At 35.3% G+C, this 22,068-nt stretch overlaps 1 protein-coding gene across 1 annotated transcript in view; it reads left to right on the top strand.

Annotated features, from left to right (window-relative positions):
* The window catches only part of LOC148948418 (uncharacterized), a 49,934-nt gene extending 28,295 nt beyond the window's left edge, over positions 1-21,639 (top strand). The window contains exons 2-6 of the mRNA XM_089094351.1: positions 4,973-5,305; positions 8,934-9,089; positions 16,591-16,781; positions 18,229-18,366; positions 21,550-21,639. Of these exons, the coding sequence (XP_088950477.1) occupies positions 4,973-5,305; positions 8,934-9,089; positions 16,591-16,781; positions 18,229-18,280 (732 nt within the window). The 3' untranslated portion in view covers positions 18,281-18,366; positions 21,550-21,639. The remainder of the gene's footprint in view (positions 1-4,972; positions 5,306-8,933; positions 9,090-16,590; positions 16,782-18,228; positions 18,367-21,549) is intronic.
* The last annotated feature ends 429 nt before the right edge of the window (positions 21,640-22,068 follow it).

Genomic DNA, 22,068 nt, shown 5'->3' with positions numbered 1-22,068 from the left:
TGGGCTGGCGAATTGTAATGAGAATTATTTCTAAAGCAAAATAAAACCTTAGCGTATAAAGAGTGGGGGGGAGGAGGAGAGGGCAGCATCCCTCAAATATGAAATAATTTCTTATAGATTTAAGTTTTAAGATCGCTCTTTACTTTCATCTGAGAAAACTTCTTTCTTCTTTATTTCGTTATGATACAAAGTTGAATTGAAGTGTAAAGAGTAGGTATTTTGTGAGGGCATAGTCCCTGGTATAGGCCTTAATTTTCGTTCATTTTATGTTTAATTTTGTCACTCATTGTAATTTCTGTTTGTTTTAAGTTTGACGGTTATTGTGTGACCTTTTTTCTGATCGATTTAGATTTTAATATCGCTCTTTACTTTCCTTCGACAACTTTTGTCTTAAATTTTTTTTAAATTAATTTTGTTCATCTTCAGCGGATGTAGTTTTATTATTTTGTAATTGCAAAAAATTTTGATAATGTGTAGGAATGTAAGTTTTTAAGCTTTTCTGCGTTTCCAACTAAAATTTTGGATTGTAACTAAAACTTAAGCCAACATTTGAAAATCCAATCAAAATTTTAGGTTCCCCCTAGCCCAGGGACTTGAGGCTATTGTTTTGAAGTCGCTCGAGAAAATGTCGAACCTTTTCTGGCCCCAATTTGAGCAAACCTATATTTTTTTTTTACCTTTTCGTGGACTGGGGCTCCTTCAGCTCAGATACCAATGAGGCTATGTCAGCATTGGGGTTCCCTCGGCTCAAGTTCTCAGTAACCTGGGGAAAATTTTATGCTTTTTTAGGCCCCATTTTGGGGGCCCCGTTGTTTTTCATGCTTTCCTTTTGTATTGGGGTCCTCTTGACCTGAAAACTTATGAACATAAGTGTCTGCCAATTGAAAAGAAACATTTTTCAACCCTTTTGGTCGACAAGAAATATGTGGGTCTTGTTTTGAGAGGTCCGTGGCCCAGTCTTATTTTGTTTTGCATATTAAAATCTCCTTTTCCTAGGGGCCTACGGTTAGAGTTTCAAACCGATCTGAGTTCATAATATTTGGGCCCATTCTCGGGCCCCTAGTATCGCCCTCCCATCAAACTTTGAGGCTCCCTTTGCCAATTCCAACGATCTCTTAAAGTTTCAAGCTTATCGGAAAGCTCCGTTTTCTGGCCTTTTTTTTACCCTTTTTCTTTTCTTTTCTTTTTTTTGGGGGGGGGGCCAAAATATTTTTTAGTACTTTAGGGCTCCTTGTGCTCAAGGATTTGCCCTTGTAAATTTCAAGCCGTTCAAAAAAAAAGTCTCGAGGCCCATTTCCAGCGAATAATTTTTTTTTAATTATTTTTGTTTTGTTTTGGGGTCTGAGTCATATGTTCAAATCCATTAAATGATGTTTTGCCCCTTTTTGATAGGGGGGGGTGTGCCCTCAATCTTGTTTTTGTGCATTAAAGTCCCAATTGTTCAGGAACTTACAGGTGTGAGTTTCAAGTCGTCTGAAAAAAAACGTTTCGTGCCCTTTTTCAGGCTCTCTTTCGGGCACCCGTGCTACTAAACTATTTTTGTATATTAGGGTTTCCCTTACCATAAGGACTTTTTGTCGTAAGTTTCAAGCCAATCGAAAGAAAAATTTTGTCATTTTGGGCCCCCTTTCTGAAAGTCCTTGCCTTAAACCTAAACTTGTTGTTCGTATGAGAATCTCATTGAATCTCATCCCAACTTACGGGTGTAAGTTCCAAAAAAAAATTTCGGCCGTTTTGGGCCCAATATTGGAGGCTGGTGTCCGAAATTAAATCTTTTTTAACATTAGCCTACCCTTGGCACAGGGACTTGCGGCTGTATGTCATAAACTTATCAGGTATATACAGTTTTTCCGTTTTTGCAATCCCCGAGACCCCCTCCTCCCTCGCACTCATACACACACACACAAATATGTGATGCTATAGGCCCCTGTGACGCTATATCTCTGGAAGTTTCTGGCTAACAAGACGGCCAAGATCAAACATGCCCGCCTTTTTATCAAACAGTTCGTGGTAACGAACTGTATACTGAGTGCGTCTCATCTCAATAGTAACTAAAACTCTAAAAAACGGAATTTTGATACCAATAGATACATCAAAAGAATCGGTTTTTATGATGATTTCAAATATGTCGTGGGGGAGTGTCCTCCTCTAAAACATATTTTCTATCTGGAATCAACTACGCTGAACAAAATGGCTATCTCAAAATTTTTATTGGATGTGTTTGGTCGAATGATGGGCGGGGGGGGGGAGGGGGCTAGTTGCCCTCCAATCCCTTTAAACTATTAAAAAGAGTACTAGCCCTTCGAATTTTCAATCGAATGAGTCTGTTTTGAAGTTTCTATGATAATGCCTTCTATAAAAACCTTATATGTACCCAGGGCACAACTTAAAACCTTTGCCCTGAGGGTTGTGGGGGAGTGTCCTCCTCAAAAACATATTTTGCTGAACAAAATGGTTATCTCAAAATTTTAATTGGATATGTTTGGGGGAATGATGGGCGTGGGGGGGGGGTAGTTGCCCTTCAATCACTCGACTATTTAAAAGGGCACTACAACTCTCAATTTCAATCAAATGAGCCCCTTTTGAAGTTTCTAGGATGAACCCTTTCCTTATGAAGTGCTCAGCTCTAGAGGAAAAAAAAACAAATAGTACATTGTGCCAATATTGTTCTTATATGCCCTCAGGGTATAACTTAAAACCCTTGCCCCAAGGGTTGTGTCCTCCTCAAAAACATATTTTCTATCTGGAAATCAACTATGTTGAACAAAATGGCTATCTCAAAATTTTGATTGGATGTGTTTGGGGGAATGATGGGCATGGGGGGAGGGCTAGTTGCCCTCCACTCACTTTTGACTATTAAAAAGGGCACGAGCCCTTTGAATTTCCAATCGAATGAGACTTTTTCGAAGTTTCTACAACAACTCGTTTGATAGGAAGTGCCCAGCTGAAAAAAAATGTGCCCACAATGTTCTTTACTTAGGCAGCGTGCTAGAAAACCTCTTGTCCATGCAATCTTTTAAGTCCTTGAAATAAGGAAAGGAGTTAGAGTTTTTGTGTTATGGTTCTGTTATGCTTCCCAGCAAGATAAAACCTCTTACAGACAACTTGCTTTTTGAGTGGCTTCATTATATTTGGGTGGCACCCCAGTTCAAATTAGGTTCAGCTTCCTTTCTATCTTTATAAATACCTGCCTTGAATGAGTTGAAGGTTCTTGCCTGGATATTCATTAGACCACTGTTCAATGATGGTTCAAAGTCTAATTTTAAAAAACATACACCAATTTCAAGAACATGCATTTCTTCGTGCATAATGGAGAAAGTTCTGGCAAGCAGAATCCAGGCCCACTTTGAAGAAAATGATTTATGGCACAGCTCAGCATAGGTCCAGTAAATGGTATTCATGCAATATGCAGATTCTGGAGGTAATTAGTGATTTTTACTCAATGGCTGATAATGGAGTTTCATTTGATTGTATTTATATTGATTTTTCCCAAGCATTTGACAAAAGTTCCATCCAACTTCTGATCAAGAAATGTCATTTATATGTTATCTGCCTATAGGTTAAAGCTTGGATTGCATATGAGCTTACAAATAGAGCCAAAGAAGTCGCAGTAGGAGATGCTTTGTCATCCCATATGCTGATGACAATTCGAATCCTGCAAGGCTGTTGTCTTAGGGTAGTACTCTTCTGTTTTATTTTGTCAATGATTTCACACATAGTGAAATTTTAACTATAAAACCGCTTTCAAATGACCTGAAGGTATACAGGTTGGCTACCCGTATACCTTCCATGATTTTTCTGCCCTGTGTAGGTGATCTATTAAAAACTCTATGTTTAAGGCTTATGTTCTATCTGTGGTTTTTAGTATGGTATTTTTCTGCTCTCCTATGGTTTTCATATGCCCATAAAAACATCAATTTTGATGTCATTTCATATCTGACATTCAACTTCATCCATCTGCTGAATTACATTTTTAGAATTACATGGACATGATTCTTTAGACTGAAAATACTTTGAAATTTTTGAAAAAAGGACATTTTCCTATTTCATAAGCAAGATTAAAGTCTTCCCCAAGAAAAATTCTAAATACTATCATAATTCTGGCTTGGTTACTGGATAGATCTAAGACTAATGTATCCAATGATATAAGTTAATCCTTATTTGTATGCAAGGTACAACTGCAGGATTGTCATAAAGATGCATGTTTCAGAGGGATACATTAAGTATCTCAATTCACTTTAAATGTGGTAGGCAGGTACCTACAGCCAAGGTCTTGTCATTGTAGATCATTTACTTTTACAGGCCAGGACCTAAAATGATTCAAGACCTCATTATTTTGGGATTTCTTATCTGTTGCTGAGAGTTGCTTATGAGAAAGAATCACATATCATCTTTACCTTCAGGTGCGAGGGTTATATGCTTGTGCTGATTAATTAAACAGCTATTCAGTTCCAAAACATTTTAAGAGAGGAAATATGCCTTTGTTGAAGTCGTTAATCAGCAATTATAAGTGATAGTACAACACAATTACAAAGTTTCACATTTATTAGTACATTGTTTCTATGGTAATCACTTGGTGATTGACAAAGGAATTTTGTAAGGAGCCAAATTAGGCTGCTGTTGCCTTAGTTTGTATATTTTGCTTTTCAGGAATAACAACCAAGATTTATATAAGTTTTATGTTTTTAGTCAGAGTTGCACAGCATTAGCTTGTTTGCATGGTATATTATAAAAATTTGATTCAGTTATAAAATAGAGAATAAAGTTTGTTTCAAGTAGAAAGAGCCTTTTTCAAGACTGTCTATGGGATCTGGTATCACTTTTATTTTAAAGAACTAAAACGTTTATACCATTTAAAAGATTCAATTATTGACAACAAAAGTGGGGCTTTCACAACACCTTTGTCAGCAAGGATGACCAAAGATTACTGCATCATGTTGTCTAAGCAATGTAATCCTACTTTCTTTTTTAGGATAAATGGAAGCTAGTGAATGCCTTTGTTGAAACAAAGGGAATATTTGTAAACCATATATCTTCATTTAATCAGTTTGTTAATGAAGAAATGAAAAATATTGTGGCTGCCAATTCCACTGTCTATTCCCAGAGCAATGCAAATTGGCAATGCAATTTAAAATTTGTGGATGTTCGGGTTATGAATCCCAAACATGCTCGGGATACATGTTTTAATGACATTGGAGTATCAGTTGAAATGTACCCTCAACAAGCAAGATTAAGAAACCTTACCTATGCAGGGGACATTGTTGCGGACATTGAATACACTAAGGGACAAGGGAATTCTTTAAAGGCAAGTATTGTTTTTGATAGATTATTCAAATTGTTAACTATGTACATTATTTAACTTTATATATTATTATTAACTTTGAATAGATTACTCAAAGTTGCTTAATTCACTTGAATCTATTGCTTTAGATTCAAGTGTTTTTTGTATTTTAGTATTTTGTAATTGAGAAAACAAAATTTTGAAGTTTTTGGAAGCCCAATCGCCATTGTCGAAAACCATTGACCATTTTCTTTACAGCCCCGCCCCCATCTTAAAAAACAAAGAATGTCGCTTTTCTTTCTTCTTATCTTTTTCTTTTGCAGTAGTGGTGTCTCTTTTTTTTATGCCAGTGCTAACCAGTACTGGAGGAAAGACTTTTAATGATTCATTTAAAAGCTATTGCTCTTACCTGTGTGATTTTATAAGTTTGTCTTATAGCACCAGAGTAGAATGTCATATTGTATCAAAAATGGCAAATTTTGGTGGTATTTTCAAAGTAGAGAAGGCTAGGAAATATTAAAGGCATGTCTGGAAATCACAATAGGAAACATTGAAATCACAATTAATGAAAACCCAGTATCCTATGATTGCTGCAGCAGTTAAGAGTAATGCTGTAATGCTAAATATGACATTAAGAGTAAACCATGCTCCATGCTAATTGAAATTTTCAAAGCACGATTTCAAAGAAGCTATATTGAAAAAATTCTTGATTAATACTAATCTGGAAAATGTGACTATTAAATGTGTTTTACACAACAGTAATTTTTAATTATGAAGACAAATTTTCGAGAATTTAAAAAAAACCTGAAACTCCTCAAATTTTATTTAAAATAAATAATTTAATTTATAATAAAATTTAATTTAAAAGTTAAAATAAAACAAAATTGTCATTGTCAAAAGCCCTTGACTACATGCTAACTATCCCCCACCTTGAAAAACAGAGAAATTTGTATTTTGCATGAATAGTACTGGTGGATCTCCCTTTCTTTTAGTTTCCCTTGGTGCTATCAGGCTACTGGAAAATCATAGGGCTCATTCTGAAGCTTGTGTTTACATCTATGTGCTATTAATAATTAGGGTTCATATCACCAGGGCTAAGTGTTGTATAAAGTGTTGTCAGTGTGTAAAAATAGTCTGTTTTCGGGTCATCTTAGTAGAGAAGACAAGAACACTGGTTGGATTGTCTTTAGATCGTTGTTTACAAGGTAAATAGCTGTAATAGATGTAAACGTGATGGGGTACGTAGATGAGGTTCCAGATGGGAGTTTCAGAAGGAACTAACACTCGCTATTTTCGCAAAGGTGTAGTGAGACGACTTAGGGTTCATATGAAAGCTAATGTTGGCTCTTATACACTTTTGTAAACTGGCACTGACAATAGCACGTTTACTTGCCTTGTGCTGACAAAAGGTACCACGTTTGGGGGTGTTTTATGAATGGAGAGCTTTAGATACTCTTAAGAAATATGTTATTTGATGGAATTGTTAAAATTAACAGCTATATAAAATAATATTCCTGAAAATAAGTGTTGTATAGAAAGGACTCTAATAAAATTTAGTGCCAGTTGAGGCAGCACTACCTGATATTCTAGTTTATGTTACTGAGCTTGCTTAGTGTACAAGTGATACATGGATCGAAAATCTGGATCATTGCTTTTTTTTTAAACAAAAGTATGAAATCAAACGTTTGGGTTTCAGTACATATTGGTAACATTCTAGATTACAAGCTTCTCAGTAGAAAATGTCTTAATAAAATAAGAATTGTGCCATTAGATTCATTGTTTTATGCTCTCTTCAAATATCATATTTGTTTTCCTCACAATGCGCCCCATCCTCATTCCTGATGGTCCAATATATAGCCCTAGGATAATACAAAACTAAAAGAAAGCACGAAAACAGTGAAATCCTTACTTTATAATACGTAGCATGTTCCTATTAATCTGATGATCATGTTTTCTTCCATTGCTATCCACATTTCAAATAATTTCTAAGTGACGTTCAATTCAATAATTCCATTGAAATCACAGGCAAAGTGGATTTCATCAAGCCAAGACTTGAGCTATCTGTTAGGTGACATATCTCGAGATGAAAAACAATGAAGAAATATATTATTATGGAACAGACAGAGGGGGGGGGGGTAATGTTAGAAATGCGAATACGATATTCAGAATAAGGGTATAAAATAAGGAATCTAATGGTTCCACTTTTATTTTATCAAGATGTTTTCTTCTGAGGAGCCATAATCTAGAACTTTACTGTACATATCAATCGATAACAAACAAAACTTGTTTTAGGGACATAGGTTGATGTATAATTATTTTCCTTAGTAAAGGATTGGTGGTAATCATCCACAACAATTAAAGTTTAACCGTGAGCTGTAGCAAAAATAATGAAGCGTTGAAGGATTTTAAGTTTGAGTTATATAGTTGACTAATAGCTATCCGATTAATTCAGTTGAATATGATGCAAAATAGAAGAAAGAATATTGGTTTAATCGTTACATATGATCAATGTAGTATATAATATAGTCTTATTTCCTGCGTTTTGTCATTTCTCAGAGAGATTTTGCTGCTAATATGCAGCTAATACCTTGGAATTTTTGTGTATTAACCTTACATAATTCTTGTGCAAGGGTCAACTCAATATATATTCGTTGGAAAGTTTCAATGAAGTCAAAAGTAAAGCTTATGTTTAATGCTAAATTTTAGCAAAACCCCTGGTACACTATTTTGTAATATTACCTAACCGCCAGGTTTATTGTGTATTTTCCAAATAATAAAAACGAGCAAAAATTAATAAAAACTTTTTTTTCTGGTGGAGGTAAGAGTAAAATTGAAATTTGTTGTTTTTAAAATAGAAACAACAATTATTGCTTCTCAGCTTATGCAACATATATCTATAAAAATTGTGCAAATAAACTGACGAATGATGTTTCTTTATTTTGTAAGAATATTCTAAGCTAGTGCCCCATCATAGAAAAAGTGGGGTAGCAAAGTAGGAATGCTACTTAGCAGTTTTCAAAATTTGTTGGCAGGTTTTGTCTGAAAATACCATTTTTACATATAAAAACACTTTTTGCTCAAAGGAAAAAGCTGTAAAAACACAAGCTGTGCTGCTAAAGTTTTGGCAGCTTTTGGAATTCTGTCGAATTCTGCTTCTGCAAGTTTTGGAACTTCGTTCATACCTGCTACTGCTTTACTGAAAACATAAAAATATAGGATTTTGTTGCTCAATAGAAAAATAAAGCGCTTAATCTTTTTAACTTTTTTCATGTTTGTAAAAAAAAGCTTTAGGATGTTTTTTTGCATGGTCTCTAATCTCTTAATTTGGTACAAGGCTTTTTTCAGGTCATTTGCATTGCTTTTCTGACAAAGTAAAGTAAAAAAAAGATGACACTAAAATTTTATACACTCCCCCTCCCCCCTCCTCCACCTACCGGTTCACGAGACCAATATTTGTGTTATATACCTTTTCTCGGATTCCTGGATGCGTCTATGGGTTTACTGTAGCATTTATGAAGTAGAGGATTCTGCAGTTGTATTTTCCTTCGTTTTACTATAGTTTAGATTTTCTCATCTAGTTTTGCAAATTAAGTCTCTTTCCGCATGTATATTTATTCCCGTAAAACTCTTTATAGTTTCCCTCTTATTGCAGAAAGAATTTCGAAGAAATGTTGTTATTGGTCAATTGCCGATCATGTTACGAAGTGAGCGGTGCAACCTTCACCAGAAGACATTTTCTGAGCTGGCACAAAAAGGTGAATGCTATTATGATCCTGGTGGATATTTCATAGTCAATGGAAGTGAGAAGGTAGTATTGTATGCAATTGTACTCTTTTATATTTGTTTTCTTAAGATAAATATGTATTTTAAAACCATTACTGCTACTCCTACTGACAAATGACTCCAGCATCATGCCAACTGAGGGCAGCACAGCTGCACGTACTCCTCGTCCTCCGATCTGTTCAAAGATTCACTCTTTAGACCCTCTCATGAAGTTCCATTTTCCTTTAAATCTTTTCTTGTGATATCTTCCACCACCATTCGACCTTGTACAAGCTACTTTGACAAGACCTGCTTTTTGTTTGAACCCAGATGGATGGCCAAAAACTAGCCTAGCCATCTAAGCCTTTTTTTCAGATTGGCCCCTAGAAAGTAGGATCAAATTACATTTTCCATAAGTTTATTGTTTGATATACAGTCGGTCAAATGTGTACCTAAAATTAGGTACACAGTTAAGCTATATCAGCTTAACCAAAAGCGGATAAAACTTTTTGGTTAAGTTGAGATCAGGACTAAACTGGAAACTCACAGTTTCAGCTGTAGAGATAATTTGAAATCACTAGTTTAATTGAGAATCTATTTGTGAGGAAAATAAGAACTGCTAAAAAATTATCTAATCCATAATATCTAACCTATTTTCTAATCTAACATTATATTCTAATCTATATTCTATTTTCTAATCTAATCTATATTCTAATCATTTAATTGGGCATCAATTAGAGGGGAAAATAAGAACCAATTAAAAATGATTTAATCTAAATTATCTAACCTATACCTTAAATTACCTTAAATTGTAGATTGGAGAGAAATTAACGATTTTCATCCTTGTAATGCTCCGTTATGACTTCAATGGGTTTGATGTTGAGGACTAAATTTTGGTTGAGGACTCAGCAGCTTCCCAGTCGTACAGAAACTCTTGCTGTACCCATTCTTTGTCCAGATTTTTCTGGGATGTACCTGTTGAATCAACAGCCACTGCATCTTGAGAGGGTAGATTCCATCTGTTTATTACTTATTGGCTGAAAAATGGATTCTTTCTTAGACTAAGGAGCATTTCTTGAATATCTTTTGGGAAAAAACTCTAGTCACAAAACAATCTGGGGGAGGGGTAAGGAGACGAGGGAGAACATTTTTGGAAATAATTTTTTGGGTCTTTATCATGTCACCACGTTTCCTCCTGTATGCAAGAGTAGGAAGTTTCAAGTGACGGAAACGCTCTTTGTATGGCATTTGTTTGAGCCCTTCGACCATTTTGGCTGCTCTTCGTTGAACTCTTGGTGGTGTCAGGAGAGGATGTCAGGGAGGGGAGGGTGGCTATTTTTCCTCCATCACGCTTAACTCTTAAAAGGGAACTAGGACTATACATTTCCAATCAAATGAGCCTCCTCTAAAGTTCACAAGACCACCCCTTGCATAAAAACCTTACATGCCCCTGGGGCATAACTTACAACCCTTACCCTTAGAGTCTGGGGGTTGTGTCAAGCTTAAAGGTCTTTTTCTGGGATCTTTGGGCTATTTTTGAACAAATGGCTGTCTCAAAATTTCTATCGGATGCATTTGGGGAAAATATGAAGTGGATGGAGGGATAGCTGCCCTCTGATAATTTCGACTCTTAGTAAGGACACTTGTTCCTTACTAAGGAACAAGTGTCCCTATCCAGTTCCTGTTTCCAATCCAATGAGCTTCTTTTGAAGTCTATATGGCCACCCTTGGCCTGAGGGCTTGGGGGGAGGGGAATTCTCATCCTCAAAGACGTAATTTCCGGATCTTTAAACTACGTCAAGCAAAATAGCTATCTCGAAATTTTGATTGGAAGTGTGCGGAAATGATGAGTCGGAGGGGGCAGGTCGTCCTTCATTCACTTTTGGTTATTAAAGATGGCATATGCCCTTTCAATTTTCAATTGAATGAGCCCTTTTTGAAGTTTCTATAAGAACAAATGGGCTATCTCAAAATTTCTATCAGATATATTTCGGGAAAATACGAAGTGTGGGTGGGAAGGGGCTATCTACCCTCCGATAATTTTAACTCTTAAAAGGGCACTAGAATTTCAGATTAAAAACCCCGCGACCCCCCCCCCCCGAACTTTATACTAGCATACTTTCCATTTAAGCCTTATATATCCACGGGACATAACTTACAACCCGTACCCTGAGGGCTCTGGGAGGGGGGGGGGAGTGTCATCTTCAAATACACATTTACTAAACCTTCCGACGACGCTGAACAAAATGGCTCGAAAAATTTTTGGTTGATGTGTTTCTGTAAATGATGGACGTGGGTGGGGGGATAGCCACCCTTGGATAATTTTGACTCTTAAAAAGGGCACTGGAACTTCTGAGTACCAATCCGATGAGCCCCCTCCGAAACTTATACGACCTCCTTTCTATAAAAAACCTTATATGCCCCCAGGGCATAGCTTATAACTCTTGCCCTAAGGGCTGTGTTGGTGGGGGTGTCATCCTCAAAGAAATACTTTCCGGACCTTTTAACTACGCTGAACAAAATGGCTACTTCAAAATTTTGATTGGATGTTTTTGGGAAATGATTGGTATGTGAGGGGGGGGGGGATGGTTGCCCTCAAATCACTTTTGAGTATTAAAAAGACCACTAGCCCTCTCAATTTCCAATCTAATGAGCTCTTTTTGAAGTTCGTACAACTCCTTCTGTACGACACGCGCTGGCCTAAAATGTGCCCACTTTGCTCTTAACTTAGGAAGCGCTATTGCGCTGCCTATGAACGGATGCATAACGTAACTCTGCTTTGGTCAAGATTTACCAACGTTGTCCTTATTTTTAAAAGAAGGGAGCATGGAATGTTAAAAGTAGAAAGATTATTTGCAAACCTGCGACCCCACTCTCAAAGACAAGTGTGAGCTCATGACTCCCATAAAATATATTCAGTAATAGATACAGCCAGTTCATTGGTTGTCACCAATATTTGACTTATATGTGGTCCTATCTTAAAAAGCTAGTGGTCAAGGGTGGTTGGCAGCTACCTCCCTCCTGAAACATTATTTAATTTATTTGCGTTTTAAGTTTTCAAAGTCACTTTGCATCATGTGGGAAATAATTTTTTAATAATGCTAAGGGCGAAGAATGTCCTTGTGTAGTTGAATAATTTGATTTGTCTGATTAGTTTCTCATTTAACTGTTTTTTCTGCATACTTACTTAGTTTCTATTCTATTCTTTAACTTATTCTTTATTCTATTCTTTAATTTACGATATCAGTATTATTAACACGATTCTTTTCATCCAAGGTTGATGTCTATTAATTAATCGGATATTCAATTTTTTTTTTATTGTTGGCAAGAATTTATATTTTATCTTATCATTATGTTATTAATTTTCTTTAATCTATTTTGTTTGATATACATTTTTTTATTTAGATTATTTTATTTAGATTTTCATTAGATTTTTATTTTAAATTTTGAATAAAGACACTAGGAAAAAATTGTTGTCCTGATCAAACTAAGAACATTTTTAGTAGAAATTAAAAAAGAGAAATATTATGAAAAGGTACACACATTTTGATTGCTGAGGAAAAAACCAAAAATGATTGAACAAATTCGTGTATTGGTATCGCGACGAACATATATTGAATGAGGGTGTACCTTTACATGGTTACGGAGTGTTAAGGAGAATAGTCTAAAGTTTAGACTATGGTTTAGATTCTAAACCATTCAATAGCAGTGGACAGGCCGTCTGCCTTCATTGATTGAAGATTTGATAACAAGTGTTGGCTCTGTTAATCTATGGTATGTTTCCAATAATTTAATGCCAATTGTATTGTAAACTAAATTTATGGTCCTTAGTCGTTCAAAACGTGCTTTTCAAAACAAATCTCTTGTCAAAAGCGTCATGTTGGTGACCATAAGATCTGTAGAGTCCGATCACAATGCTGTTTAGGGGTTTTCCTAAACGATATTATTCAACGCTATTATTTATTTCAAAATTTGTTTCAGACTGTAATAATGCAAGAGCAACTAGTCGCTAATCGAATGCTTGTCCTGAAAGGATCGAAAGGAATTACATGTAATGTTCATACTTCTAACAGACTTTACATGTAATTCCTTTCGATCCTTTCAGGATCATACTTCTAACAGACTTCTGTTCATACTTCTAACAGACTTAAGAATATAACTGTGGCAGGCATCGAAGGCAAATATTATTTGGATATTCCACTCTTCGGAACACCTATTCCAGTGGTATGTATGCCTTAGAAATCCTTATGTTACCAACATCTTCCCAGTCGTATATTGTAACATTTTTGGATACTGGAAGGCTAGCAATAGTATTCCAGTGACATGTACTGAGATATCCTCATCCTAGCAACATCATTTCAGTGGTGAGTACTGAGAAACCCATTGAACTGCAGCAAGGCCGTACCCAGGAGTTTTTTTCGCAGGGGGGTTTACTAAAAAAAAATTCGCAGGGGGTTGTACATCTTTTTCTATCTGAGCTGTTCCTTCATTTACGATATCAGTATTATTAACACAATTCTTTTCATCCAAGGTTGATTTCTATTAATTTACCGGATATTCATTTTTTTTTTTATTGTTGGCAAAAATTTATATTTTATCTTATCATTATGTTATTAATTTTCTTTGATCTATTTTATTTGATATACATTTTTTTATTTCGATTGTTTTATTTAGATTTTTATTTTAAATTTAGAATAAAGACACTAGGAAAAAATTGCTGTCCTGATAAAATTAAAAACATTTTTAGTAGAAATTAAAAAAGAGAAATATTATGAAAAGGTACACACATTTTGATTGCTGAGGAAAAAACCAAAAATGATTGAACAAATTCGTGTATTGGTATCGCGACGAACATATATTGAATGAGGGTGTACCTTTACATGGTTACGGAGTGTTAAGGAGAATAGTCTAAAGTTTAGACTATGTTTTAGATTCTAAACCATTCAATAGCAGAGGGCAGGCCGTCTGCCTTCATTGATTGAAGATTTGATAACAAGTGTTGGCTCTGTTAATCTATGGTATGTTTCCAATGGTTTAAAGCCAATTGTATTGTAAACTAAATTTATTGTCCTTAGTCGTTCAAAACGTGCTTTTCAAAACAAATCTCTTGTCAAAAGCGTCATGTTGGTGACCATAAGATCTGTAGAGTCCAATCACAATACTGTTTAGGGGTTTTCCTAAACGCTATTATTTATTTCAAAATTTGTTTCAGACTGTAATAATGCAAGAGCAACTAGTCGCTAATCGAATGCTTGTCCTGAAAGGACCGAAAGGAATTATATGTAATGTTCATACTTCTAACAGACTTTACATGTAATTCCTTTCGATCCTTTCAGGATCATACTTCTAACAGACTTCTGTTCATACTTCTAACAGACTTAAGAATATAACTGTGGCATGCATCGAAGGCAAATATTATTTGGATATTCCACTCTTCGGAACACCTATTCCAGTGGTATGTATGCCTTAGAAATCCTTATGTTACCAACATCTTCCCAGTCGTATATTGTAACATTTTTGGATACTGGAAGGCTAGCAATAGTATTCCAGTGACATGTACTGAGATATCCTCATCCTAGCAACATCATTTCAGTGGTGAGTACTGAGAAACCCATTGAACTGCAGCAAGGCCGTACCCAGGAGTTTTTTTCGCAGGGGGGTTTACTAAAAAAAAAATTCGCAGGGGGTTTTACATCTTTTTCTATCTGAGCTGTTCCTTCATCTACGATATCAGTATTATTAACACAATTCTTTTCATCCTAGGTTGATTTCTATTAATTTATCGGATATTCAATTTTTTTTTATTGTTGGCAAAAATTTATATTTTATCTTATCATTTGTTATTAATTTTCTTTGATCTATTTTATTTGATATACATTTTTTTATTTCGATTGTTTTATTTAGATTTTTATTTTAAATTTAGAATAAAGACACTAGGAAAAAATTGCTGTCCTGATAAAATTAAAAACATTTTTAGTAGAAATTAAAAAAGAGAAATATTATGAAAAGGTACACACATTTTGATTGCTGAGGAAAAAACCAAAAATGATTGAACAAATTCGTGTATTGGTATCGCGACGAACATATATTGAATGAGGGTGTACCTTTACATGGTTACGGAGTGTTAAGGAGAATAGTCTAAAGTTTAGACTATGTTTTAGATTCTAAACCATTCAATAGCAGTGGACAGGCCGTCTGCCTTCATTGATTGAAGATTTGGTAACAAGTGTTGGGTCTATTAATCTATGGTATGTTCCCAATAATTTAAAGCCAATTGTATTATAAACTAAATTTATGGTCCTTAGTCGTTCAAAACGTGCTCTTCAAAACAAATCTCTTGTCAAAAGCGTCATGTTGATGACCATAAGATCTGTAGAGTCCGATCACAATGCTGTCTAGGGGTTTTCCTAAATCCCTTTTTGTCATTTCGAAACCACGTTGATCATTTAAGGATAAAACCTTACAACTTATATACTGATCGTTACCACAAACCTTATAGCACAACAAGTTAAAAAACTTTATAATATTCTGTGCATTCCGAGAGAGGTCATAATCTATTAGTTTATCCATTACCTTTTTTTGGAGTGGATAATTGGTTGAGTGTTAATCATTATAGAAGATCTGGTGCCATGATCAGGGACTGAAGATCTCAGATTTTGATTGTGAAATATCAAAATAAGAAAGATTTGTGCCATGTTGTAGCCTAAAAATAAACAAAACATTCTATTTATACTGTTTCTTAATCCAGAAGCGGTCAGCGTCCTTACTTACTCTTTGGCATTCCGTACCGAATTTTAGGGTTGTAGATCAACTGAACAGCATTGTTTTGTAGAATCCGTACATGTGATAGAATGGAAGAAAATGCATCGAGGCAGACGCTACTATAGTACTGTGTATATGATTGGATTAGGGGGAAATAAAGAAGGCCTAACAAATAGAGGGGACAATGATTTAAGTTTTCTCATTGTACTCACGTCATGTGACAAAATTTTACAAACAGATTGTGCATGGTACTTGAATGATAAATTTCATCAATATAAACCCCCGGATTTTAGTCGAAGACGTGCGATGTAGAATTTAAAATCCCTCACAGATTGTTACTATTTTGAATCCAAGGATAAAAAGAGGATAATGACAAAATTGGACTTACCCAAATATAACCTTCAGCGTATGATAATGTCTTTGTTGTATTAAGTGGATTAAATAAAGCAGTTTGAACAGTTGAAGGCCGGTCATGATTAAGGATTAGCACCACATATGGTTTTGATTCTTTGAATGCTTTTTCAGCGTGTATAACTGTTTGGTTATCTTTCCTTCAGAACAAGCAAGAAATGACAGGAAAATATGAAAAAAAACATTGAGATTTCATGAGGGGCTGTAGGTAATCCGAAGGCTCCCCTTCTGCGTACTCGCATTCTCCTGAACCTTTTGTATATGTATTTTTTTTCTTTTACGAGGCTTCCGCTGTGCTTTTCTTTAAAGAAAAATTGGGCATAGTTTTTTCTACAGTATCACATCTCTTTGTTGAGCTATAATATATGTTTTAGGCCATATTATTTAAAGCGTATGGCTTCGAAGAAAAAGAAAAAATTAAATTTGCTGTCGGAACCGACCATGATTGTTTGAAGATGTCTGGAGATAGTCAGGTGATGTTCCATGGTGCTCGTTTGGATGATTATTTGGATTTATTGGATGCCAGAGGAACCACTCGTATCGGTTCTCAAAAGGAAGCCCGTCAGTAAGTAAAAAAGAAAACATGTTTTTGTTATTTTTTGCTCTCTCTTTCTCTCTCTCTCTCTCTCTCTCTGTCTATCTCTCTCTCTCTCTCTCTCTCTCTGTCTCTCTCTCTCTCTCTCTCTCTCTCTCTCTCTCTCTCTCTCTCTCTCTCTCTCTCTCTCTCTCTCTTTCTTTCTTTCTTTTCTTTTTTATGTTTTTAATTCAGGTTTTGTCAAAATGATTGAAATTTTCGATAGCCCCTTCGAAAATACCTTATAGTGAAATTATCGCGAACACAGGGGGCATTCATGACTCTCCTGCGGAGATTGGAGAGATTGCTGAGGTTAGAGCACATTTTGTTGAAACCTTGTTGGATTCGCCTTCTGTTAATAATCCAAATTAAAAAAAAAAAAATAGTAAAAATGCATAGTTAGTCTTACGCGCACTACATAAAGATCATTCCAGGATTATTACTATGAAAGACGATAAAGGCAATAATGTTGTTGTATTAGATTCAGATGATTACGACAGAAAAGTCAGAGAAATTTTAAATGATTCTAACACATGAACAATTAGCTACTGATCCCACAGAAAAATTTGTCCAGGGAATCAAGCTAGCCTAATTTTGCATGACAAAGGTATTGTTCAGTACTACAGAGAAGCTGTTGAAATTTATAAATGTCAACATTTCGGTCTAGCTTTGAATAGGGATTCAGGATATTTAAGAATAAATGAGTCGTATTTTGGTTTTCTCAAAAGAGAAGCCGATACTTTAATAGTCTCAGATATAAACCTTGTAACACTTTCCCAATCACTTAATCAGAAGCGTCAACAACCCCTTAAGTCTCAAAGAGTGTCTGCGAGGAACGCAACTATTAAAATCAGGAGTCAGATGACATAGCTCTCCAACTCATTCAATGCTGCTTTGCTTTGGTTTGAGTGAATGAATGTTTTTCTTTTATTTCTCAGTTATTTGCTAGTATCCGTCAATGTCGGTTCAATTTTGAATTTCTTTGCAAATCACGGATATTGGGGAATGGCTCACTTTTATTGTTGTTAGGTATTGGAATTCAACTTACAATTTTTGGCTTTCATTGATTTTTATTCATCTTTTAATTTTTTTCATTGTTTTTTTTTCACATTCACTCGAATTGATTATAATTTTTCGTTTCGCGTTGAAGAAGATAGGTGTTTGTCCCCTCGAAATATTGGCTTTGTTCTGTTTTTTCAGTTTTTTCATTTGGCCTTTAAAAACTCCATTTTTGCTCTCCTTTTTTTCTTTATGTTCTCTCTCTCTCTTTCTCTCTTTATATTTGTAATTATTTTTTTTTTTCATATATATATATATATATATATATATATATATATATATATATATATATATATATATATATATATATATATATATATATATATATTTGTTTTTTAATACTATATTTAACTCTTAAATTAAAAGGATATTATATTAGATTTTTAGGTAGAGAAATTAAAAATGTCTGGTATCCAAGAGAGGAGCAATGAAGAAAGAGGTTTGGAGGCTTGCAGGATGATCCTGTCCCACATTCCTGCTGAAAATGATAATTTTCGTGCTAGAGCGATCTACCTAGGTAATGCCTTTATGGCTTTCCTAATTCTTTTCGGTCTTTAACCCTAATTCTTTGACATCTTTGTAGGAGCAGAGCAAAAGTTTTAAAAAGAAGAGTGTCAAAGTTATGAATATCTTAAAAAAATTGTTTGATTTTTATCAAAAACCGTTGAATAGTTACAAATAATTTTCTTTACTCGTATTCACTTTTAGAAAATTTTTGTTCTACACACGTATCGTGCCAAACCACTGAATGCAGCACTGATTTTCAAACAGACAGCGTTACAGCAGTGCAATCGCAGAACGATGTAAAGAAAGAAGTAAAGAACGATGTTGGCACAATGTATTATTTATTTTTTTTTTTTTTCATACCAGGGTACTTCGTATCGAAGGATTTGTCGTAGAAACTTCGAAAGAGCTTATTCGATTGGAAATTGGATGGCTAGTGCCCTTTTCAATTGTCGAAAGCAATTGGAAGGTACCTAAAACCCCTTCCACGCCCACCATTCCCCCAAACACATCCAATCAAAATTTTGAGATAGCCATTTTGTTCAGCGTAGTTGATTTCCAGATAGAAATTATGTTTTTGAGGAGAACACTCCCCCACAGCCCTCAGGGCAAGGGCCCTGTTGTGAGGTATGCCCTGGGGACACAACTTACAACCAAGATTTTTATCGAAAGCATTGTCGCAGAAACTTCAAAAAAGGGTCATTCGATCTGAAATTCAAAGCAATAATGCCCTTTTTAATAGTCGAAAGTGATTAGAGGGCAACTAATCTTCCTCCAACGCCGCCACCCTCTCATTTGCTGTTATGTTTAAAAACTAAATGGTGCCCTAAGACTAAATCAAAATGCACTGTGTTAATACCAATTCTCAATAAGACATCTCAGCAGCATTGACTGAGGGTATTGTGTTCAAAACCTTCTTGGCTTCTTCTGCTCTTAAAATTTAACCAAATCAAAATAATGTAAGTGTATCCAAGCTATCAAAGAAAGTAAACAGATTTTTTTTTGCAAATGGTATCAAGTTTTCTATTTCAGGTCAACTAGAGGAGGCATGAAACAAAATTAAACACTACTATTTGTGTCCATGTTTTTAAAATGGTGTATGCTGTTAAAAACTGCTGAAAAAAAAAAATGAAACTTACAACCCTTGCCCAGAAGACTGTGAGAGGAGTGTCCAACTCAAAGATATAACTTCCGGACCTTTGGGGAAATAGTGGGCATGGAAGGGGTGTTAGTTGCCCTCCTATCACTTTGGCTATTAAAAAAGGCACTAGTCATTTCAATTTCCAATCGAATGAGCCCTTTTTGAAGTTTCTACGACAACGCTTTCTATAGACCCCCCCCCCCAGGGCATAACCTACAACCCTTGCCCTGAGGACTGTGGGAGGGGGGGGTGTCTTCGTCAAAGACCTAGTTTCCAGAACTTTCAACTACTTCAACAAAATGACTATCTTAAATTTCGATTGAATGCGTTTGGGGAAAAGGTGGGCGTGAAATGGGGGTTAGTTGCCCTCCAATCACTTTCGACTATTAAAAAGGCACTAGCCCTCTCCTTAAGCTCTTGAATAAATTTAACGTCACCCCATCCCATTCTTTAAGGATCTATACTTCCTTCGTCCGCCCGCATTTTGAATATGCTTGTCCAGTTTTGCATCCTGGCATCTCCCGTGATGAATCGGTAAAAAAATAATCTATTCAAAAAAGAGCCTTAAGAATATTTTTAAAGAAGCTATGGTACCATATTTACTCCTTCTAAAAAAGGCCAAGCTGGAAACTCCTGAGTACAGGAGAGGAACGCTCTGCCTCCGTTTTGCAAAAAAAAAAAAATGCAATAATAAACCCTTGCACGGAAAACATTTTCCCCAAAAGCCACTCCCCATCCAGACAGTGCCTGCCACGTACTGTTTCTGAACCCGTCCCTATCTTGTCCCCCATCCGTTGCTTAATGTCCAGGTATGAACAAACCTGTGTCCCCTTCATTACTGATCAAATAATCCACTAGTTTTTTTTGGTACTGGTACTGGTGATACCCAAGTTTGTGTCCGTTTGGTTCTTGTGTTCCCTCCACCTTGTTTATTATGTTCTCTTTTAACCTTTTTAACTCTATTTTTATCTCAATCTTTTTTTTTGGTTTTGTTTTAGTTTTTACATTTTTAACTTTCTTACATTTGACGCTTTTATTTACTGATGAATGACTTTGACTTTCTGATATTGTTGTTTTTGGCATTGTTTAGCCAGTTTTTTAGTTATTATAGTATTTTAGGATTTTTTTTATGACTCCGAAATATGAATTCAGCCATTCGGGGCTTGTGATAGTCATTTTTAAAAATAAATATCTTATCTTATCTCTTTCTTTTTCCTTTAATTATTATTACCAACCAAAAAAAGGCTCGCTTCGCTGGCGTTTTTTGCCTCACTTAGCTTGTTTGGGCCTTCGACCCTTGCACGCTTGTTATCGTCACTTTTACTTGCCATTCACTCGGTGCTTTGGACTATTTAAAAGAGAATATCTTTTCAACTTACATAAATTTTTGAAGTCGTAAAAACAAACACATCTTAATTTCTCTTGCTATAAGTAAAAAAAAATGCCTAACGTTACCTAAGTGTTTAACGAGACAAACAAATGTTGGCTTGGAGGTTTGCTCCAGGTACTCGGTGTATGATATCTCACAATTCTGAAAGTTGAAGCTAATCGAAGAGAACTAACTAACTGAAGCTATCACAATTCTGACATTTACTTTGCTAAACGAAGAGTTCGCAGGCTTTTTGCCTACTACGAAGCCGGCTTTTTGTCGTCTCCCTACTTTAGATCGCCTCTTCATACGGAGTACATGTCCTAATGTGTCTACTTTTTCTTCCTTTGAGCAGTGATGAGAGCCTGGCCCGTTCTACTGCGGATTTCAGAGCTACTGACTCTCTTGTTGCCAGCTTATATTCAAAAATATCCTCCGGCACATGTTTCGAATGCATATGTATATGCTTTGTATACTATATGTATATGTAGTATTCCATATATACTATATAATATTACTATATATATAGTATACGAAGTAAGTGTGTATAAAATATAGTACCGTATAGATAATAAACTAACACTAGTCGACTTTTTTCTGTACTTTTTTAAATAGTATCTATAAGATATTGATGTTTTGTTCTTTCACTTTTCAACAGCTAAATACACACAGTACTTTTCTTATAGGTATGATGGTGCGACGAATCATTAAAGCCCAACTAGATCCAAGTTTTATTTATGATTGTGACAGAATTGGTAATAAAAGAGTAGAGTTGGCTGGCTCGTTAATTGGACTTATTTTTGAAAACCTATTCAAGCGACTGCGCCATGAGATTGCAATACGAGCGGGAAAGTATGGTGATGGGTTTCCATACATTCCCACAGAGACAATATCTCAAGGCCTTATATTTGCTATAGAAACGGTAATCAATTTAAATAATGATAAGTGTTTTCTTAATTCTCCCTCTTTGTCTAGAGGGGATACTGTCTATGGTATTTGGTACCATTGTGTTGACCGAAGCGGTTATGACATTGTTTTATGACGGTTTCATCTTTTTTGGGCAATATTTGTCGTTTTTAGAATGAAGTGCAATAATGGTTAGTTTTTCTTAAGTGACTATTACTTTTCATTATTCTCCTATTTGCGAATAAAGGGACTATTCTTTTTTAGTGTGGGAGACATGACGGATCACTATTTAGAAATGA

The sequence above is a fragment of the Artemia sp. Qi Xiang Cuo genome, chromosome 9, assembly GCF_049724085.1.
Source record: "Artemia sp. Qi Xiang Cuo chromosome 9, ASM4972408v1, whole genome shotgun sequence".
Taxonomy (NCBI): domain Eukaryota; kingdom Metazoa; phylum Arthropoda; class Branchiopoda; order Anostraca; family Artemiidae; genus Artemia; species Artemia sp. Qi Xiang Cuo.
This window is presented reverse-complemented; position numbering and strand designations above follow the sequence as displayed.